At 33.1% G+C, this 21,411-nt stretch overlaps 2 protein-coding genes across 2 annotated transcripts in view; both read left to right on the top strand.

Moving 5' to 3' along the window:
• Positions 1 to 21,190, top strand: part of PTEN (phosphatase and tensin homolog) — a gene marked incomplete at its 5' end in the record, with an annotated part of 87,513 nt that extends 66,323 nt beyond the window's left edge. Inside the window, 4 exons of the mRNA XM_059899618.1 lie at positions 7,320 to 7,461; positions 12,418 to 12,584; positions 15,088 to 15,312; positions 17,699 to 21,190. Coding sequence (XP_059755601.1) covers positions 7,320 to 7,461; positions 12,418 to 12,584; positions 15,088 to 15,312; positions 17,699 to 17,884 — 720 coding nt within the window. The remainder of the gene's footprint in view (positions 1 to 7,319; positions 7,462 to 12,417; positions 12,585 to 15,087; positions 15,313 to 17,698) is intronic.
• Positions 3,874 to 4,398, top strand: LOC132350500 (small ribosomal subunit protein uS15-like). The gene has a single exon (XM_059899679.1). The coding sequence runs from the start codon at positions 3,890 to 3,892 to the stop codon at positions 4,286 to 4,288; it is 399 nt and encodes a 132-aa protein (XP_059755662.1). The 5' UTR covers positions 3,874 to 3,889; the 3' UTR covers positions 4,289 to 4,398.
• Positions 21,191 to 21,411: the final 221 nt, after the last annotated feature.

Below are 21,411 nucleotides of genomic sequence, written 5' to 3'. Positions count from 1 at the left end.
AATTTGTTTCATAGAACTGAAGCACTGTAATACTCCAAACTTTGGAGATTTTTTGTAGATGGGAAAAATAAGAGCTCAGAGAGGTTGTGAATCTTTCAGATTACATAGTTGGTATGCATGCTATTAGTAAAACCCAGGACGTAGGAGTAAAAAAAATTAGAATCAGACTCATATTTAGGTTCAAATCTTGTTTTTGAACAAGGTGATTATGTGCACTAGGACTGTTTTCTTATCCTTAAAATAGAGGAGATCTATCTTGTAAAGTGGTGGTAGTTTTAGGGATATATGTAAAATGTCTGGCATGCCGCTTAATATACAATAACTACTGTTATATGTTGTCATTGTAGGAACTGGCATTCCTAAGAGCCACATTTCTTCCTTTGTTGAATTACTTTCCTGTAATAATCTTATTGTGATCACTCTGAAACATGGATTTCCAAGCTTCAAGCAAACACTATCATTGTAAAACATCTACATTATTTCTGAGTTTAGAAGTGCCAGTGAAAAGTTTACTGAGATAGAAAATTAATTTTTAAGCTGAGGAATCTAGATTGTGAATTCATCTTAAAGAAGATGATTTGAGAGTATTGATGCAGAGCAAAATGTGTAAAACTGGAACAAGAATGTCATTTTATTTTAACACAGGGTGCACTCCACAATGAAGACTTAGCAGTTATGGACTTTTTAGTGCTAAACATAACATCACAATATATTAAGCAAAAAATGGAAGAAATTAAGAAAAATTGATAGCAATGCTAGTAGGGATCTTTTTTAATGTACTTTAAGATCAGGAAGGTACAAAATAAGAAGATATATAGCTGGCTTGAATAATATAATACAAGCCCATAAAATGTATTTCTTTTTGTCATTCACAAAACAGTTATCAATATTAATAATTCATTAGGCCAACCGTAAAATCTCACCTCCAAGTAGAAATATATAAATCTCATCCCTTGGTTACAATTCAATAGAATGAGAGATTTTGTTAAAAAGTTTAATCAAACTAAATCAGCCATTTGGAAATTTAAAGCCACTTACTTAAATAACTTTTGGACAATGAAGAAATAGAAATTTATATTAGATATTATTAAGATAATAACAAATAGATGGATTAATAAAGATGAAAATATAAATTTATGAATTAGCAAACAGTAAGCCATTTGAACTAATAAATCCAAACACTGTGTAAAAATGCCAATAAGATCAATACATCTCTTTTAAAGCCAATCAAAGGACAAAGAAAAGAGAGGGAAAACAAAAAATCAGATGTTGGAAGTTTGAGAAAAGAGATAAAACTACAGTGTGGAAGTGACATTAAAAATTATATTCAGGTATATGATAATTAATTTGAAAATTTCAATGGAAAATGGACAATAAATGCTTCAAGATGAAATCCAAAATCTGAATAGACCATCTAAGAGTGAAAATGTATAGGAGCCCTCAAGAAGTACCTGATGTGAATTGCATTTCAGATGGCTGCTATCAGACCTTGAAGCATCAAATAATTATGTTATTTAAATTGGTCCAGGTGTTAGAAAGTATGTAAAACTCCCCATATGACTGCTTGCATAGCCCTTCTACCTCAATATGATAAAGATAACATTTTTAAAACCAGAAAGTATAATATGGGGGAAATTAAATGGTTTGGCGAAAAGTTAAGAGTACATGGAAGGGAGTTGTGAGGGATAAGAGTGGAAAAAGAGGTTAGGCTATATTTTCATGTTGTTAAAGAATTATAGTGTTTGTTAAATTTGTTGTTATTTGGGTAGACACTGGGAAGCCATTTAACATTTTGAATTATTTGGTAATGTGATTAATCTTATATTTTTGTAAAATTAATCCAAAAGCAGCATAAAAAATGAATTGGAGAATAGATAAATGAAAGGCTGATAATCAGTTGGCTATTGCAAAATTGCAGGAGGCGACTGAATAGAAAGGCCACAGAAAACCAGAACTGGTATTTTGAGAAGCATTTCAAAGTCAGAATCTGGGTTTTGACTGAATCTTTTTGCTATATACCTGAAACTAACACAACATTGTAAATCAACTATAGTCCAATATAAAATAAAAAATTTTTTTTAAAAAGAGAAAGAATCTGGATTTCGACATCTGAATAGACGTGAAGGAATCAAATATGAGTATTCTAAACAAGCTTAACCTCTGGTTTGCCTTCCATTTTGCATGGAGTGTGTGTGTGTGTGTCTGTGCTCACAGACACACGTGCATATGTGTTTGTGTGTGTGTGTGTGTGTGTGTGTGTGTGTGTGTGTGTATATATATATGCCAGGTAGTTGATATGCTGACTGATATACCAATCTCTGCCTCGACTCTGCTGCCTGGACCTTTGCCATAGTGCTGGGGTTCCCTCACTTCTCTTTACTATAACCCTGTGTATATCACTGCTGTCTCTCAGATTGTTTCCTTCACTCAACGATGGTGATGGTATTAGAATAGATTTTCGGCTCAGATGCTGGAGAAGACAGTGAGTTGAGTATAACGACAGAAATAACAGAGGTTGGTCTGTGCAAGAATGTGAAAACCTCAGTTCTAGGGTATGTTGTGTTTTAAGTGCTTCTGAGATTTCCAGCTAGAAATGTCCAAGTGTAGGAAATTCTGGACTGGGAGTTGGGAATAAAGTCATATTGAGAGACACGGGTTTTGGAGTTAATGTGTAAGACATAATTAAACCAGTGGAGTAGATAGGATTGACATAAAGAGGGAATAGCTGAGATCAATTTTTTGAGATATACCTGCATTTAGGGACAAGAAGAGAAGAGATAGCCGGTAAGGATAGGAGAAAACCTTTATTATTTTTAAAAATATTTTATTTATTTTTATTTTCGTTTATTTTATTCTATTATTTTATTTTATATTTTATATTTTATTTTATTTTATTGTTTTTGGCCACACTGCACCACATGTGGGATCTTAGTTCCCTGACCAGGGATTGAACCCTCGCCCCCTGCATTGGAAGCGGGGAGTCTTAACCACTGGATCGCCAGGGAAGTCCCAGGAGAAAACCTTCAGAGAGTGTATCCTATGAAAATGACAGCTAAAAAATGAGCCACAATGATAATAAGAAAACAGTAGGAAATGACCATTAATGACCGTTAAGAACTAATGACCATTAAGAAATCAGCCTCATAATAACAGATTTCCAAGAGGTAAGGAGTAGAGGCTTCCCCTCAAGAGTTTATATATAGAGAGAAGATGATAGTTTGAAAGAGATACAAGATTTTGGGGAGAGTGTGGGTTTTTGGTCTTAGAATTGTTTGCTTGTTTTGGATAAAGGATAAGCGTTACCTGAGCTTTTTCATTAGGAGGAGACAGGTGGAGAGAATAAAGGCAAATGCCAGAGAGCAGATAATTAATAGAACACTTGCAAAAATGGAACCAATGTGAACATGAAGAGACACTGTTAGAAAGTATCAGGACTAAAAAGATTTTAAGATGAGAGAAAATAATTTTGAGGGCGCTCACATTGGGTGACCTCAGGGTTCCCAGTAAAATGGGAACTTAGTTCTTTGAGGATGATATTTGGGACAGGACAGAAAGAGAGGTTTTAAAATGCTGAAATCATTATAGTCAAGTGTTAATAAGTGCGTAACAGAAGAAAGAGTTATTGAATGATACAGATTTGGAATAGGTGAGACTGAGTAAAGACAGTGGAAAAGTGGGTTGGAAGGAATAGGGGGAGGAACACCAAATATCCTCCTGGTCTGTGAATATAAGGGAATTGAAGAAGCAATGGCTGCCTTTTGAGATGATGGCCAGGAATGTGATGCTAAGTCAATCTGAAGAATGCTAAGTTGAGCTAAAATTAGAATGTTTTGAAAGTTTTACTTGAGGAAAAAAGTTAAGCCCTTTTCTCTACCACCCCGCCGCCATCATGGGTCGTATGCGTGCTCCCGGGAAGGGCCTGTCCCAGTCGGCTCTGCCCTACCGCCGCAGCGGCCCCACCTGGCTGAAGCTGACGTCTGACGACGGGAAGGAGCAGGTCTACAAACTGGCCAAGAAGGGCCTGACTCCCTCGCAAATAGGTGTGATCCTGAGGGACTCACATGGCGTTGCACAAGTACGTTTTGTGACAGGCAATAAAATCTTGAGAATTCTTAAGTCCAAAGGACTTGCTCCTGATCTTCCTGAGGATCTCTATCATTTAATTAACAAAGCTGTTTCTGTTCGAAAGCATCTCGAGGGAAACAGAAAGGATAAAGATGCTAAATTCCGTCTGATTCTGATTGAGAGCCGTGTTCACCGGTTGGCTCGATATTACAAGACCAAATGAGTCCTCCTCCCCAATTGGAAATACGAGTCATCCACAGCCTCTGCCCTGGTTGCATAAATTTGTCTGTTGTACTCAAGCAATAAAATCATTGTTTAACTAGAAAAAAAAAAAAAAAAGTTAAGAATATAAGTATTTTTCTTCACAGAGTAGGAGAAGGAGAATAATTAGTGGTAGAGAGTAGAATTATATTTTTGGGATATAGTTATAGACCAGTTTAGCTTAAAAATTCTTGATTCAAGAATAGAATTGATTTTTATTAGTCATAATTTAAATGAAAAAATGGAAAATTTGAAAATGTAGTAATTTTTAATCTTCAAGAGCTTTAAAGGTCAGCCCTCTTTTCAGATATGTAGAATTTTTGAAGATCAGTAAAAAGTTCATTTCTTAGATTTTTAAAAAGATATATATATTTAAATTTAATCTTAATATTCAAGATGCTGTACGTAAAACATGCACATGAATCATTGTTTTCAGTGTATGCATTCAGGAAATATGATATTTGAAGTGTTACAAATCACATTGTCAACTTAGTGTGGAAGTTTTACTCATTTTATTTCAAATCCTAGATTACAGTGTATTTGTACAATACATTGTATTGTTAATTAAATTTTAGTGAGTGTGCATAATGGCTGTAAGAGATGAGAACAGAGTGAGGACGACACATTAAGGGCTATGGTCCATACACATTAGGGCCTTCCAAACTTTTTTTTTTTTTTTTTTTTTTTTAAGGAAAACAAAACCAGAGTTTATTCATTACCAGATATCAAGATCTAATATAAAACTGTAAAACTGGCTTGGTGGTGCTGAATTCTTTCAGCTTTTGCTTGTCTGTAAAGCTTTTGATTTCTCCCCAACTTTTTAATTTCTGTTAATTTGGACACATTGAATTTGAGGTGCTGGTAAGCTAACAGGTAGGTAAGGATTGCAAAGTTAAGGTACAGAAGACTAATTATGCATAATTTGATAGTAAAATAATAAATTTACAATTAATGTTTTTCACCATTTTTCTTTGAATTGTGTCAATAATTTTGATTCATCTTGTATTTACACATTAATTATTCATCCGCTGGTGAGAACTAACAGATTCATAACACTGTTTCTCTACACATTTGCCTTTTGTTAAGGATTAACTGGGTGTATAAACACCTGCATTATAGATATGCTACCAATCACTTGCTACTTGAGTAAAATTAAAGCTTTGAAAACCTTTTAATTATTTCATGCAAACTTACACCAAGAATGGAGATAAAGAGAAAAAATATCATCTATCATTCCACTAAACCCCAATAAATAACTTGACAGCTTGGTCGTCTTGTAGACTTCCATTGATTTAATTTTTAAAATCTTATTTAATTTTAATTTTTAGACCAGATTATAAATACACATGGTTCAAAACAGATTCCCTCCCACCCACCCATCTTCTGTCTGCTGTTTCCCCCAACCTGCTTTGCAGTTCTGTATTTTATCTTGATAAATATGAATGATAATTTTTTTTGCTGAAGTGGCATTAAATAATGTATAAAAAATAATTTTAAGTTTAAACACTTTTTAAACTTTAATGATAATTTTTAGCATTAGTGTTTGTAGCAGCTATTCAAAGCAACACTGTTTTATTGCCATTTCTTTAAGAAAATATGTAGAACTAAAAATCCAGCAATTCCAAAATAATACCTTAAATATAGGTAGAATTTCTAAAACTGCTGATTCAGATTTTTGTAACATTTTGTTGTTTTAGCATGCTTTTGTGGAATTGTGTTTAGTGTTTAATCCTCATGAGAATCCTGTGAAGATGGTATTGTCTTCATTTTCCTGCAGAAACAAAGTTTGTGTTTTGACTGTCGACATTCAAATCCAAGTCTTCTGATTATATGATTTTTGTACTATAGCCAAAATCTTAGATCATTAGTTCTGATTTGAAATGGCTTTTATCCATTATTTGGCATTTTATGTATTTTAAAAATTGTAATAAAATCATGCTGACCTTTAAAAAAAAAGCAAGAATACTGAAACAAATACCTACATACCTGCCATTCAACATACTTTTCTTTAAATTCACGGAAATGTACTTTCCACTTTTCATTGGGGAAAGAAAAGTTTTTATGTCCAGAGTTTTTAACACATTGGGATATTTAGGTGCCAATATAACATCTAAAAGAGAAATATTGCAAATTCTAAGTTAAATGCTTAAATTATTCTGAAGTCATATCATGTAATAGGAAAAGAAACCTTAGATAAGTTCCCTAATACCTCACTTATTCAGCATCATTAGTGAATGCATTGCTGCACACAGTAGATTTTTTTTTTTTGAGATAAGTCAGGGTCCCCATTTAAACACCACATGAATTGTATGTATTTTTAGCACTGTAATACTTAACTTTTCTAAAACATTATATATTTCCCCGGTTACATGCAAAGAGATGTGTGTAGCTCAGGGACATCGCTAAGTACCTTCGTTATCAAACTGTTGCATACATTTATGTCAACTGCATACTCTAGTTTTTGTTGGGTTCTAAAGCCAGCATCGCTTTTTGCTGCTGCTATTTCTGCCTCCTAAAGGCAATATGCCTTTATCTGACTTGCTGATTTTGATATGCTTTTGCCTGGAAAATAGGTATCCAAGTTTTTGAGGAATTCTGTGTTTAATAAGAATCTGTACATGCTTGTGGGGAACCCTACGTGTAAAGAGCACAGCTGTAGTGCAGAGGCCTTTGACAGTTATTTTGGATATGCAGTGGCCTTTGCTTATTGGGTACATGGGTCAGAGATTGTTGTGACCGTTGAATAGATGGGGGTGTTACGATAATTGTATTTTAAGGGAGAAAAGTTATTCTGATGTTTCCTTTATATTGATGTTGCTTTGATTTACTCTATTACTGAGCTGGATTTAAATATTAAATCATTTAAGGTCAAATTTCTAATGTATATATGTTCTTCAATGGATACAACCCAGTTACCGTAACGATTTAGTGAAATAACTATAATGGAACTTTTCTTTTGAATTTGGCTTTTCTTTTTTTTTTCTGTCCACCAGGGAGTAACTATTCCCAGTCAGAGGCGCTATGTATATTATTATAGCTACCTGTTAAAGAATCATCTGGATTATAGACCAGTGGCATTGTTGTTTCACAAGATGATGTTTGAAACTATTCCAATGTTCAGTGGCGGAACTTGCAGTAAGTGCTCTAAATTCTCATCCTTTGATGTACTGGAACACTTTTCTTAACATAGCTAGAAGTTTATATAAAAGTCTAAAAAGAAATTTACCACACTTAAAATTTATTCAGGTTTGTGTATTTCTTAAGTATCCAAACTAATTAATTAGCTCAGTTGTTCAGCACATTGGGCTATGGAAGCTAAGGCCATTGGGTTTTAATGTCTTTGAAGCCAAATTATATTTATGAAAGAAATATTCCGTGCCGCAACTACCAAATGCAGCCTATATTCTGACTAGATGACTAAAATAACCTGTCCCGTCAGCATGAGAGTAGCATTGGGATTCATCCCTTTACTGGTGTTAGGTCAAGGGCCAATTCCTTGATATCTTAGTAAGACTAGATATTAATAGTGATGGTGATAGGGACAATAAAAAGAAAAAGAAAACGATGATAAGAGATGGCAACAAGCTGAAGTATATTGAATGAATAGGGTAGATTCAGTGTGTGTGGAGTATTAGAGAAAACCTGGATTTAGATCTGAGTTCCAGTGCTAGATTTGTCCTTAATGTGCTATGTAACCGAGGGCACATCATCTACCTCTCTTTGTCTTTGCTCATCGATAATATGAAGATATTTTGAAATCTGAAACTTCCTAGAAAAGTACTAAATAAGGATCATGTCATTGATGTCTGCCTCTAATTTATTTCTCTCTTACCCTAACCTCTATAAGCCTACCTCAGTCACCCTGGTCCTGTTCTGCTTCTCTGCTATTCTTCGCCAGAGTTCTTAGCTAAACTGATAGGAACCTTAAAACTTTGACCCAAAGCAGGTAGTCAAGGGAGAACACATGGAAGGAAGTATTGTTCAGCCCTGTAAAAGACCAGACTGTTGCTGCTTTTTTCTGTTACAGAGTTTTTTATATTAGTGTCTACCTTGGAAGTGATCAGTCATGTTTTCATGTTTAAGAACTGTGTTTTATTTATTCAGAATACAATTTTGTAGTTTCTAGATAAGATACCACTGTATTATTTTTTCTAATACCTCTAATAATATTTCAGTGATATTCTGCAATTTGTTGATGGTTTCAGTTTTTAGCTTAAAGTTTGCTTCTTGACAGTATTTATGTAATTTAAAATTTTTCTGGCCTTAATTTATACCTAGGGAATTAATTTCTTGATGTTGTTTATCTTTGTCAGATAGGTGTGATCACCTTCATTAGATCTTTTCTGTATTCTTAGGGCAAATAACTTTATCAAAGACCACAGATCTATTAACACAGCATATGAAAGGCTTCTAAGAGACCTCATTGATGCTTTTGTCATCTCAGTACAATTTTTAAAACTCCTGAGTGCAAGGTACTAGGCTGTCAGAGATGATTGGCACAGGAACTTTAGATTTATAGTGGAGAAGGGAAAAGGAAGAAAATAAAAAAGCTCACGCTCTTCCTATAGTATGAGATATCACTGTAAGAGCCAAATGGTAAGGTATAAAATATTAGAGAAATAATAAGGGAGAGAGAACATTCAGTTCAATAATCTTATCTACTATAATTTTTTTTTTCACATTGGTCTCTCTAGCAAACATCTGTCAGTTCTGCTCTACATTTAAATGGTGTGTGTGTGTGTGTGTGTGTGTGTGTGTGTGTGTGTGTGTGTGTGTGTTGGATCTCTCAGTGTATTACATTTAAACTTCTCAACTTACTACTGAAATCTTTTTAATCTTTACCAATTTGCTAGTTCTCTGTTTATGCACTATGATATAATACTATGTAGTAAAGCTGTAGTATAAGTAATATATAACTAATGGGAGGTTGTATGTATAAATCATAAATGGTATATTTAGAAAAATCAAGTTTGCGGGGATTGTCAAATAGTTTCATGAAGGAAGTCCAGCTCTTTATTGAACATTTGAGAAAGCATACAGTTTAGGTTAGCCTTAAAACCAAAGAAAGTATTACAGGCAATAGGGAATAGCTTGAATTGAAGCACAGCAGAAGGAAATGAGCTAGACAAGAAATATAGAGATGGAGAATAGAATAGGAACGGAGTGTGTGGCTGACTGTTGGAGGACTCCAAATGGGCATATCGGACTTGATCTGATAAATACTATGGTGTCAGTGGTCATACTAGAGGCTTAATAAGCTGTATTTAGGTACAGTTTTGTAGAAGGTAGTGATTGCAAGAGGGAGAAAAATGGTGGAAAGGAAAGCAGTTATGTGACTTGCTTTAAGCCAGATGTGCTTTGCTTGGGCAATCAAATGAGATGTGATTAGTTTTTCTTTTGCCATTTATATCTAAATATTTTGTCGAAGTTTTTATTCTGGTCAGGTGAATAATTCACAGAAAAGGGAAGACAGAAAAGACAATCTAACTCAGACTTGGAGACATGAATGTTGATATTTTGGTTTTAAACATGTTGTAAACCAGGTAAAGGTGAGCTATTTACATGAAGATATTTAGTGGGTACTTGAAAGTATGGATTTGAACTTAGGTGAGAGATATACCTGATATTTTGAGAAGCATTAGGAAAGAGACATAGTAGTTAAGCCTTTCATGTAAATTTGGCGTGGGGCTAGAAGATGGGAAGGTTCAGAGGAAAACAGGGTGAGGGCTGAGACAAATAGGATTTGTAACAGTTTGGGTTCAGGAGGAGGAAGAGGAATAAGTGAAGAAAACAAACCATGTGAAAATAAAGTATCTTCTGCAAAGTTGTCAGGGGTTAACAGCCTTTTTCTTATTTGAGTATTGTCTTAATATTTCTAAATAAAGGAAAAGTTACTATCTTCTGTGTATCTAAAAGGGTTGAAAAAGTTAATGAAAGATGATCAGTGTGATTTTTCTCTCATACTGTATCAATATGCATATATCCAAGAAAATTTAATTGTAATTTTTGTCTGCTACGTATCAGTGTCTTCATTTCTTTTTTTTAGAACACAGTCGATCATATCAAAGATATATATCTCAGAGTTGTGTCTTAGAAGTCAAAAGAACCATACTAATGTTGGACAACTGTTAAGTTTGGTCTTATCTATCTAAAATGTGAAATTCATATTGTAAAGAAAATTATTTTCTTTAGTGATTTGAAGAAATATTTTCTACTTATTTTTATTAAAATGTTTTAGCTTAGTGTTGCTTAGATATTTCCTCAAAAAACTAATTTCTAATTAGATTATCAATTGTATATATAATTCTAAAGTTCTTGAAGGTACACATTTTAGATGTAGTTTAATTGAAATCTGGCTTACACAGTTAATTTGCTTTTTAAAGTCCTAAGATCAGGATTATCAGATTCTGAGTTAGTGGAGTTTGAATTAATAAGATTACAAGGCATTTCCCTCCTGGTTGATTTTTATCACAGCTTTGAAATCATACCTTGTTTGTTTGCTTCTTCAAGCTAGGCTTCCCAGTGAAATTTTCAGTATCAAATAAAGTCTTGTAAAATAGTTCCTTGTACTTTGAATCTTTAGTCAAGGAAGTGAAAATTGACAGGTTGTTAGTGTAATGTTTCCCTTTTTTAGAGTTCCTTTTTCTCATGATAAATGTCTCACAAATCCATATTGGAATAATCCCTCATGCTTTTATGAAGCCTACTATTTATTATGTGATTGATGATACTGCTTTAGGTATTATATAGATGAGCCAGTAGGTGTATATTACACTGGAAAATTTATTTAGCCTGAACAAGCTTTTTGCCTTGTCCTCAGTTGTTGGTCACATTGATAAAGAATGTGATACTTCTTTTTTTTGTCTTTAAGGATGATGCCTTTTGGTGCTGAGAACTTTATGTCTATATATATGTATTTCTCATGCACTTTATGCAAGCTTATGTTTTTATTTCTTGATTATCTTGGTATGTTTTGAAACTTCAAGACCCACTTCTTACCTCCTCAGGTTAATTACTTTTTTTCCTAATGAACTCTTGTTTTTGAACTTGGTGTACTACAAATGAATTATACTTTGTCAAATTATTTAGGTAACTAAAGTTTTTAAAGTCCTAGGATCTTAATGTTCATGACTTTAAATTCTGTCATTAATGTGATTAGGTATAAATGTATTTATGAGTAGTTTTTAAAAATAAAAAACCATAATCCTTGCCTGTTCACACTTACCTACCTTTTAGTTGCGTTGCTAATGTAAGCATGATACATCTTGAGAGGTCATATTTTACCAGTTATTTTAAAACACACGTGGGTCAAAGCCAAAATACTTGTTAATGAAAATGGAGTGTGTTTTGGAGAAAGGGGGGGTTGTGCTGTAATTTGTACTTGATGTCTGTTGCATTTCTTTGCAGACATTTCACATCTCTTTCCCCCTGTTTCTTGTGGTGGTGGCTTTATATACCTTTCAAAATAAAATATGAGTTATAAGTAAAATTAATTATGGTTAATATTTTTATAAATATTGAAACTTGTGCTTATGGAATATATTATAACTTTGTTATAGATTATATTCTCTTCTTGTGAATGTGTAATGATTGGTATTTTGTGGGTTTTATTCCGTGGTAGAGACTTTAAAATGCTGCAGCAAATACTTGTTTTAAAAGTTACTTTTTATGCAGTTCATTTTAATTCTTAAAATAATTTATATTAGATTTTAACATTGTAATGTTGAAATTTTGATATTACTGTACAGTGCTAGAAGTCCAGTCTTGGTACTTACTAATTATGAAATAGAATTGACTTTAATACCAGTTATAGAACCTTATGTTGAAGGCTCAAATTAGGGAAAACCTTGTATTGATTTTATTTTGCCCTAGTTTATTTCCGCTGACTTGTTTTATTTATTTATTTATTTATTTATTTAGCTATCTATTTACTATTTTCTCTCCACTGATTTGTTTTAGATCAGGGGTTAAAGATGCAGAATTACTACTTTGTGTATATTGCTAATATTAATCATCAAAATAGCTTTTGACAGTTTGACAGTTAAAGGTATTTCCTGTGAAGTGATACTAGTTATGTATTTGACCACGCAGATCCTCAGTTTGTGGTCTGCCAGCTAAAGGTGAAGATATATTCCTCCAATTCAGGACCCACACGACGGGAAGACAAGTTCATGTACTTTGAGTTCCCTCAGCCGTTGCCTGTGTGTGGTGACATCAAAGTAGAGTTCTTCCACAAACAGAACAAGATGCTAAAAAAGGTTTGCACTTTACTTTTATTGGGAAAAATATCCAGAATAGCCATACCTTGAATAGTAACCTCAGATCTTTTGCTTAAAGCATTTAGTTAGGCAGAAGTCATTCTGTAAGGAGAGACTAAAAGATGTATTTTATGACTGACACCTAATGAATCATGAATGATTTTCTATTAGATCTGCACATGCTTTGCTTATTATGGCATCGGTGAGCCATTATTAATGGTAAATAGTCCTATTAGAAGGAAACAGCCATGTGACATTATAATTTGAGATGAATTTTCTTTAACTTAGGTTATGCATATAAATTTTATAAAAGGATTAAAGATTGCATACATATCCCATTCAATCAGTTACAGTCCTTTCAGAAGGGATGATTAATTACTGAGAAGTTAACATGGGACCATGAGTTTGAAAAAAAAATTTGGTCTGTATGTATAAATAAAATCTGTTTTGTGGTCTTGTGTAATGACACAAACCACTTTTCCCCCATTTTGGTTAATGTTTCTTGAGACTGGGTCATTTTATATTTAGCTTCCTCAAATTTACTGAGTATTCTGATTTTTAGTTAGGAGAGAAATAAATATGAAGAGGAAGTAATAAAGAATGAAAAAGTGTGGTATTATTTAAATATGCAGGTTTAGAAAGTTAGTGAGGTTTGCATCTCACTGAGCTATATTTAGAGAATGCAGGGGCTCATTTTAAAACAAACTGTCTTGGTTTAAAATATTAAGTGTGAACATTTAAGGTGAACCTAAGGTGCAAAATTTTTAGGTAGTAATGAACAAAAACATTAGCTGTGTATATTGTTACTGCCTCCTTAAACATACCAGATAGTGTATTGCTAATCTTTAGACAGTCTCTGTAATAGGATTGATTTCATTTTCCTGAATTTTAGCTTTTTTTTTTTTTTTGAGAAAAAATAAGAGGAAGCTTCATTTACTACAAAAATTTTAACCTCTATTTTGACTTGTCAAAAGAAGTATAATTTCCTTTATCCAGAATCTAGGTAGCTGGAAAATCACAAAATGTAAAACTGATTTTTTTCACCGGAAACCCATTTCCTACATGTTCTGTATAAATAAAAGTTAAGTATATCTCAGTAACTTTGAAAATATATTTTTCAATAATCCAAGAAGTATTAACAAATGTTTTAAAATTAAGGTAAGTAATTTTTTCCTTCTATTCACTGTAAGACTGGTACACATAAGATTTTATGTTTTGCTTTTAAAAATAGGCACCTGTATCACTGTTTCCCTGTATGTTTAGGAGTGTACTAATTCTTATTCTTCTAGTTCTTATCACCTATACATTATATTAACACATGTAAAATTGAGGATTAAGTTAAATATTTATAATAATTTGTGTATCTTGAATTACTTTACATTTATTTCCATTTTATGTGATTTTCCTTGCCTGTTATAAATGTTTGTTCTGATTTAAACAAGAACAGTTTTACTATAATCAGTACATTAGCAGAATCTACATTTTTTGAAATTTAAATTCTACTAGCTTATTTTCTTCTGACTCTAAGTAAAATATGTGTCTAGTTATTACCAACTCAGTAACTTTGCTAAAATGATTGAAATTAACAATATTTTCAAAGACTACCACATATAAAATTGCTATGCTAGGTACTGTTAAAAGATACAAAGACATTTAAGACATAAGTTACTTAAGGGTCTTACCGTCTTCCTGGGAAAATAAACTTGAAGGTAAATTAAAATAAAAGATTTAAATGGCAGTTTAAGGTACCAGATAAGGTGTCATGGGGTTGTACATCATTAATTGTCAAATAATGCATACAGGCCAGTTCCACTAATAAAGAGAGAGAACATTTTCTATGTTGGTCAAGAAAGGTTTGAAGTAATGAACTTCTGATGTGGTTTTTTGATTTACAAGACCTCATTATTAGTTAATAAGTGATTTTTTAAAAATAGGCATTTTATAACAACAAAAAGTTGACGTTCTTACCCCCCCCCCCATATTGTATTATGAAAAATTTCAAACATACATTGTCATGCAAGAAACTGGAGCCACTTAATGTTTGTATTGCTGTAGAAGTAAAAATGTATCTGCCTTGCTTCCTTGGGAAGTTGTAGTGACATTTTAAGAACTTTTGGTAAAGTAAATTTTGTAATAGCTTGTTGAAACAAAATTAAATCCATTTCTGGGTTTTTTAATATATACATATAAACTCAACACTTTTAAAAGCTAGTGTTAGACTAGAAAAGGAGATATTTTACTTAAAGTATTAACTTAAGTTTATTTTAGAGCTTGTGGAATTACATTTTTGGTCTAGATTTGAATTAAAGGAAAAATCCTATGTGAATTAGATGCAACAGATAACTCACAGATTGCCCAGTATTAGTCTTTGTGTTTACCTTTATTCAGAATATTAATGACACATGGCATAATTTGTTCACTTCTTAGGGCAAATGTTGAATATAAGTAACATTGTCTTTTTAAAAAAAATTTTATGTCTGTTTTCTTTTTTTTTTTTTTTTAGGACAAAATGTTTCACTTTTGGGTAAATACATTCTTCATACCAGGACCAGAGGAAACCTCAGAAAAAGTAGAAAATGGAAGTCTATGTGATCAAGAAATTGATAGTATTTGCAGTATAGAGCGTGCAGATAATGACAAGGAATATCTAGTACTCACTTTAACAAAAAATGATCTCGACAAAGCAAATAAAGACAAGGCCAACCGATACTTTTCTCCAAATTTTAAGGTCAGTTAAAAACATTTTGAGGAGTTGGTGAGTGGTTCTGTGTGTGTGTTTGTTTTATTCCAGGTGTGTAGCTGGTGAAAGACTTGCTTGACTTATTTTTAAATTACGTATATTCATAAGCATTGTTTATTTAGCAGTAAGGTGAAAGTTTCTAATGAAATCCAATGCACAGAGAGTCAAAAGGCTACAGTTTCCTTACCCTATTCTTTGTTACTTGGTGAAATCTGGGAGGGGATTTAAGTAAGTTGGATATGAAGTAGGAATAGGTGAAAAAAGAAGTGGAAAGGAACTCAGCCCTTTGGGAATGATTCATATGGAATGTTTTCACTGCTTTTACTCTTGTCCCCCTCCAGTTTATTCTCAACTCCTTAGAGTGATCTTAAAAATGACTTGATTGTGTCACTCCTGTTTATACTTTTTAAAGACCTTGTGCTTTTTTGATGTGACCTGCAGGAACCTGCATAATTTAGCACAGGACTACCTTCTGCATCTACTCTAGCCACATTCTCTCCCTGCGATTCACTCTCAGACCTGGTCTCTTTTCAGTTCTTCAAAATGCTATACTCTTCTGCCTCAGGTCTTTACAATTCTTTTCCTTCTCCCCGAACCTCTCCACCCTTGGCCTTTCCCTGCCCTTCACGTAGCTGTCCCTCACATTCTAACCTTAGCTTCAATCCCATGTGCTCTGTAAGGCCTCTGATCATCCTCCCTTCTCCTTCTCTTTTTAAAACTCTGTCTACTTCCTCTTATTATGGAATTATTTGGTTCATTTTACTTTTATCTAAATGTGATATGTATGTGTATATTTCTATTTATATTTCTAGATGAGAATTCTCCAGGTTAAAAAGCTGACTTGTAAACATTCCCAAATGGTGGTTTGCCACTTTTTTCTTCCCCTTTCCTATTTCTTATTCTACTTCATTTTTCTCTCTTCCTTTCACCATACCCTCCTCCTTTCTCTTTTTAAATTATCTCTTTATTCCATTTTTATAGCATGTAGCAAACCTAATCATAGCTTATAAGAATATTGCTAGTAATAATAAAAATAAAGGGGGGGGGCTACCTGTTTTAAGTGAAAAATGGATCTAATAATAAGTGCCTTTAGATCTTATATTTAAAGTGTTTAGTAAAGTGTTTAGTAGTGTCTTCTAGAATTCGTAGGTTTCCATTTACTTTCTTTTCTCTGTCTATATTTTACTCAGTTATTAGCTTTTAAGATGTGACTTCCTCTAACTTTATTATTTTCTGTTTTAATATTGCAAGAGGTTTTATATTTGTAATTACAAATAAAAACTATTTGTTATCAGTAAACACATGAGTGAGCTATACAAATACCTGGGAAAAGAGGGAAGAGCTGGTGCAGAAGCCCTGAGACAGGAGTGAGCTTGGTTTATTTGAGGAGCAATAGATAAGAAATTGTTTTGACTAATGCACATCAGTCCAAGTGTGAAGACGTTGAGTGTTTTCTGCACGGGAAAGATGTAATCTGAATTTTGTCTTTAAAAGTTTACTCTGTCCCCTCCTTTAAAATATAGACTCGAGAGGGGTAAGAATGAAAGCTGAGAGGCTAGTTGAAGGTAGAACTAAAAGGATTTACTGATGGATTGGATATTGGATGTAAGAGAAGGAGAAAAATTGATAATGATTCTTGGATCATGGGGGAGGGGCTGTAGATGTAATAGAATGATCAAAGGATTTGAAGTCAGATCTGATTTAAATCCCACATCCACTACCTACTAGATATGTGGCCTTTAACAAGTTCCCTAACCTTTCTGAGCTATAGCTTTCTCTCTTTTAAAATAGATACCTACCATTTAGAGTTGTTTTGACAGTTACTTCAGCTCTGCCTATAAGGCTGTTGGTTCACTGTTAAGAGCACTGTAGGATATTAACTTTCTTATTACTCCCTTTCAGTGAAGTTTTTAGGGCGAATGGAATCCTAAACATCATTGTTAATCAGTATTTTACATAGTGTAGTATTTGTATTTTTTAGTATTGTTTGTATCAGAAAATACATTGAATTTCAGATAAGTAGTTAGGTGAAACATTCTTTTGGAACTCAACTCTTTGTGAGTTGAATTTTGTGATTGAAAATAGATTATGTGGACTGTTGAACTCAATACATTTCTTTTGCAGAATTATTTAGTTAATGCTTGTAACATGCCTATTAAAAAATATAGTATATTAACATCCCAGTTTCTTTTCAATATATACCAAGAAAGAAAATGTAGGAAATCTTAAGAAGAGGGTCATTTAAAAGGCCCTTTAAAGATCATATGTGTCATAGTACTTAAAAATGAATCTGTCAAAAATATGTATCTTTAAATAATTTAAGATTAGTCAGATTTATGGATTTTTCCATTTACACTTTCTCTTCTTTCTCTAGGTGAAGCTGTACTTCACAAAAACAGTAGAGGAGCCATCAAATCCAGAGGCTAGCAGTTCAACTTCTGTAACACCAGATGTTAGTGACAATGAACCTGATCATTATAGATATTCTGACACCACTGACTCTGATCCAGAGAATGAACCTTTTGATGAAGATCAGCATACACAAATTACAAAAGTCTGATTTTTTTTTTTTTTTTTTTATCAAGAGGGATAAAACACCATGAAAACAAACTTGAATAAACTGAAAATGGACCTTTTTTTTTAATGGCAATAGGACATTGTGTCAGATTACCAGTTATAGGAACAATTCTCTTTTCCTGACCAATCTTGTTTTACCCTATACATCCACAGGGTTTTGACACTTGTTGTCCAGTTGAAAAAAGGTTGTGTAGCTGTGTCATGTATATACCTTTTTGTGTCAAAAGGACATTTAAAATTCAATTAGGATAAATAAAGATGGCACTTTCCCATTTTATTCCAGTTTTATAAAAAGTGGAGACAGACTGATGTGTATACGTAGGAATTTCTCATTTTGTGTTCTGTCACCAACTGAAGTGTCTAAAGAACTTTGTGATATACAGGTTCACATCCTACCCCTTTGCACTTGTGGCAACAGATAAGTTTGCAGTTGGCTAAGAGGAGTTTCTGAAGGGTTTTGCTACATTCTAATGCATGTATTCGGGTTAGGGGAATGGAAGGAATGCTTAGAAAGGAATATGTTTTATGCTGGACTCTGGACCATATACCATCTCCAGCTATTTACACGCACCTTTCTTTAGCATGCTACAGTTGTTAATCTGGACATTTGAGGAATTGGCCGCTGTCACTGCTTGTTATTTGTGCATTTTATTTTTTTTAAGCATATTGGTGCTAGAAAAGGCAGCTAGAGGGAGTGAATCTGTATTGGGGTACAGGAATGAACCTTCCACAACATCTTAAGAATCCACAAATGAAGGGATATAAAAATAATGTGGTCATAGATAAGAAACACAGCAACAATGACTTAACCATATAAATGTGGAGGCTATCGACAGAGAATGGGCTTGAAACATTATAAAAATTGACAATGATTTATTAAATATGTTTTCTCAGTTGTAATGCCTGCTCCATCTCCTGTGTAATCAAGGCCAGTGCTAAACGTCAGATGCTATTATTGCCGACATCAGTCAACAACGTACATTTATTTTATTAGTTTTCAATCGTATACCTGCTGTGGATGCTTCATGTGCTGCCTAAAAGCTTCTTTTTTCTCATTAAATATAAAATGTTTTGTAATGCTGCACAGGAAATTTCAATTTGAGATTCTACAGTAAGCGGTTTTTTTTTCCTTTAAAGATTTATGATGCACTTATTCAATCCAATAGATGTCAGCCGTTGCACCCTTTTGACCTTACACATTCATTACAATGAGTTTTGCAGTTTTGCACATTTTTTAAATGTCATTAACTGTTAGGGAATTTTACTTGAATACTGAATACATATAATGTTTATATTTAAAAGGACGTTATTTGTGTTAAAAAGGAAATTAGAGTTGCAGTAAATTTTCAACACTGCACAAATAATGTCATTTACTTTTTCAGTAGAAATTGTCCCACATAATGCTTTTATCAATTTGCTATTGAAAGAATAGATTTTTTTTAAATGTGCAGTGTTGAATCATTTCTTCATAGTGCTAGAGTTAGGACTAGGGCTTCAATTTCACTTCTTAAATATCATATATTTGATATGCCCAGACTGCATACGATTTTAAGCAGAGTACAACTACTGTTGTAAAGTTAATGTGAAGATATGATTAAAAAGAATTTTTTCCCCCAGAAATTTGGTATCTTTCAAATTATACCTTGACCTTGAAACATTTGACCATCCAGCCAATTTATTTCTTAATGGTGTAAAATCTCATTTTCAATAACTTATTGGTGCTGAAATTGTTCACTAGCTGTGGTCTGACCTAGTTAATTTACAAATACAGATTGCATAGGACCTACTAGAGCAGCATTTATAGAGTTTGATGGTAAATAGATTAGGCAGAACTTCATCTAAAATATTCTCAGTAAATAATCTTGATATGTTTTCCATACCTCGTCAGTTTCATTCAACAAATAAAATTTTAAAATTTTTAACAAAGCTGTTAGGATTTACACATTTATATTTAAACATTGATATATAGAGAATTGATTGACTGCTCATAAGTTAAATTGGTAAAGTTAGAGACACCTATTCCTAAGATCTCATCATTGAAATTTATATGTCACCTTGTCTTTCATAAAAGCTGAAAACTGTTGACTAAAATGAAAATCAACTATTCATGTTTTGAAGATGATTATTAATACTGTTATTTGTTACAGTTTTGGGCACAGTATATTAAAGCGTAACTTGTATGGTTCCAATATGTAACATGGAGGGCCAGGTCATAAATAATGACATTATAATGGGCTTTTGCACTGTTATTATTTTTCCTTTGGAATGTGAAGGTCTGAATGAGGGTTTTGATTTTGAATGTTTCAGTGTTTTTGAGAAGCCTTGCTTACATTTTATGGTGTAGTCATTGGAAATGGAAAAATGGCATTATATATATTATATATATATAAATATATATTATACATACTACTCTCCTTTATTTCAGTTACCACGCCCATAGAATTTGACAAGAATTGCTATGACTGAAAGGTTTTTGAGTCCTAATTAAAACTTTATTTATGACAGTATTCATGATTAGCCTGAAATGCATTCTGTAGGTAATCTCTTTGAGTTTCTGGAATGTTTTCTTAGACTTTTTGGATGTGCAGCCGCTTACATGTCTGAAGTTACTTGAAGGCATCACTTTTAAGAAAGCTTACAATTGGGCCCTGTACCATCCCAAGTCCTCTGTAGCTCCTCTTGAACATTTTTTGCCATAATTATTAAAGGGTAGTTGAATAAATAGCATCACCATTCTTTGCTGTGGCACAGGTTATAAACTTAAGTGGAGTTTACCGGCAGCATCAAATGTTTCAGCTTTAAAAAATAAAAGTAGGGTACAAGTTACTGTTTAGTTCTAGAAAATTTGTGCAATATGTTCATAACGATGGCTGTGGTTGCCACAAAGTGCCTCGTTTACCTTTAAATACTGTTAATGTGTTATGCATGCAGATGGAAGGGGTGGAACTGTGCACTAAAGTGGGGGCTTTAACTGCAGTGTTTGGCAGAGTTGCCTTCTACCCTGCCAGTTCAAAAGTTCAATCTGTTTTCATATAGAATATATATACTAAAAAATTTCAGTCTGTTAAACAGCCTTACTCTGATTCAGCCTCTTCAGATACTCTTGTGCTGTGCAGCAGTGGCTCTGTGTGTAAATGCTATGCACTGAGGATACACAAAAAATTACGATGTGTACAGGATAATGCCTCATACCAATCAGATGTCCATTTGTTATTGTGTTTGTTAACAACCCTTTATCTCTTAGTGTTATAAACTCCACTTAAAACTGATTAAAGTCTCATTCTTGTCATTGTGTGGGTGTTTTATTAAATGAGAATATTTAATATTTATAATTGATTAGATTTATTGACATTTTAAATGATGGGCAGCCAAATGTGATTAATAAGTTTTTTGTAGGGTTTTTTTTTTTTTCCCCTGCTGTCCTTCAAAGCCTACAGTTATATAAAAACATGGGCTCTTGTCAGTTTGGGAGTAGAGTATCAGTCTACTCATGTTTGAGAGAGGCATTTA

The sequence above is a fragment of the Balaenoptera ricei genome, chromosome 16, assembly GCF_028023285.1.
Source record: "Balaenoptera ricei isolate mBalRic1 chromosome 16, mBalRic1.hap2, whole genome shotgun sequence".
NCBI classification, from domain to species: Eukaryota; Metazoa; Chordata; class Mammalia; order Artiodactyla; family Balaenopteridae; genus Balaenoptera; species Balaenoptera ricei.
This window is presented reverse-complemented; position numbering and strand designations above follow the sequence as displayed.

Coding starts and splice junctions, on each gene's coding strand:
- LOC132350500 (XM_059899679.1), top strand. CDS start 3,890: ATGGGTCGTATGCGTGCTCCCGGGAAGGGCCTGTCCCAGTCGGCTCTG.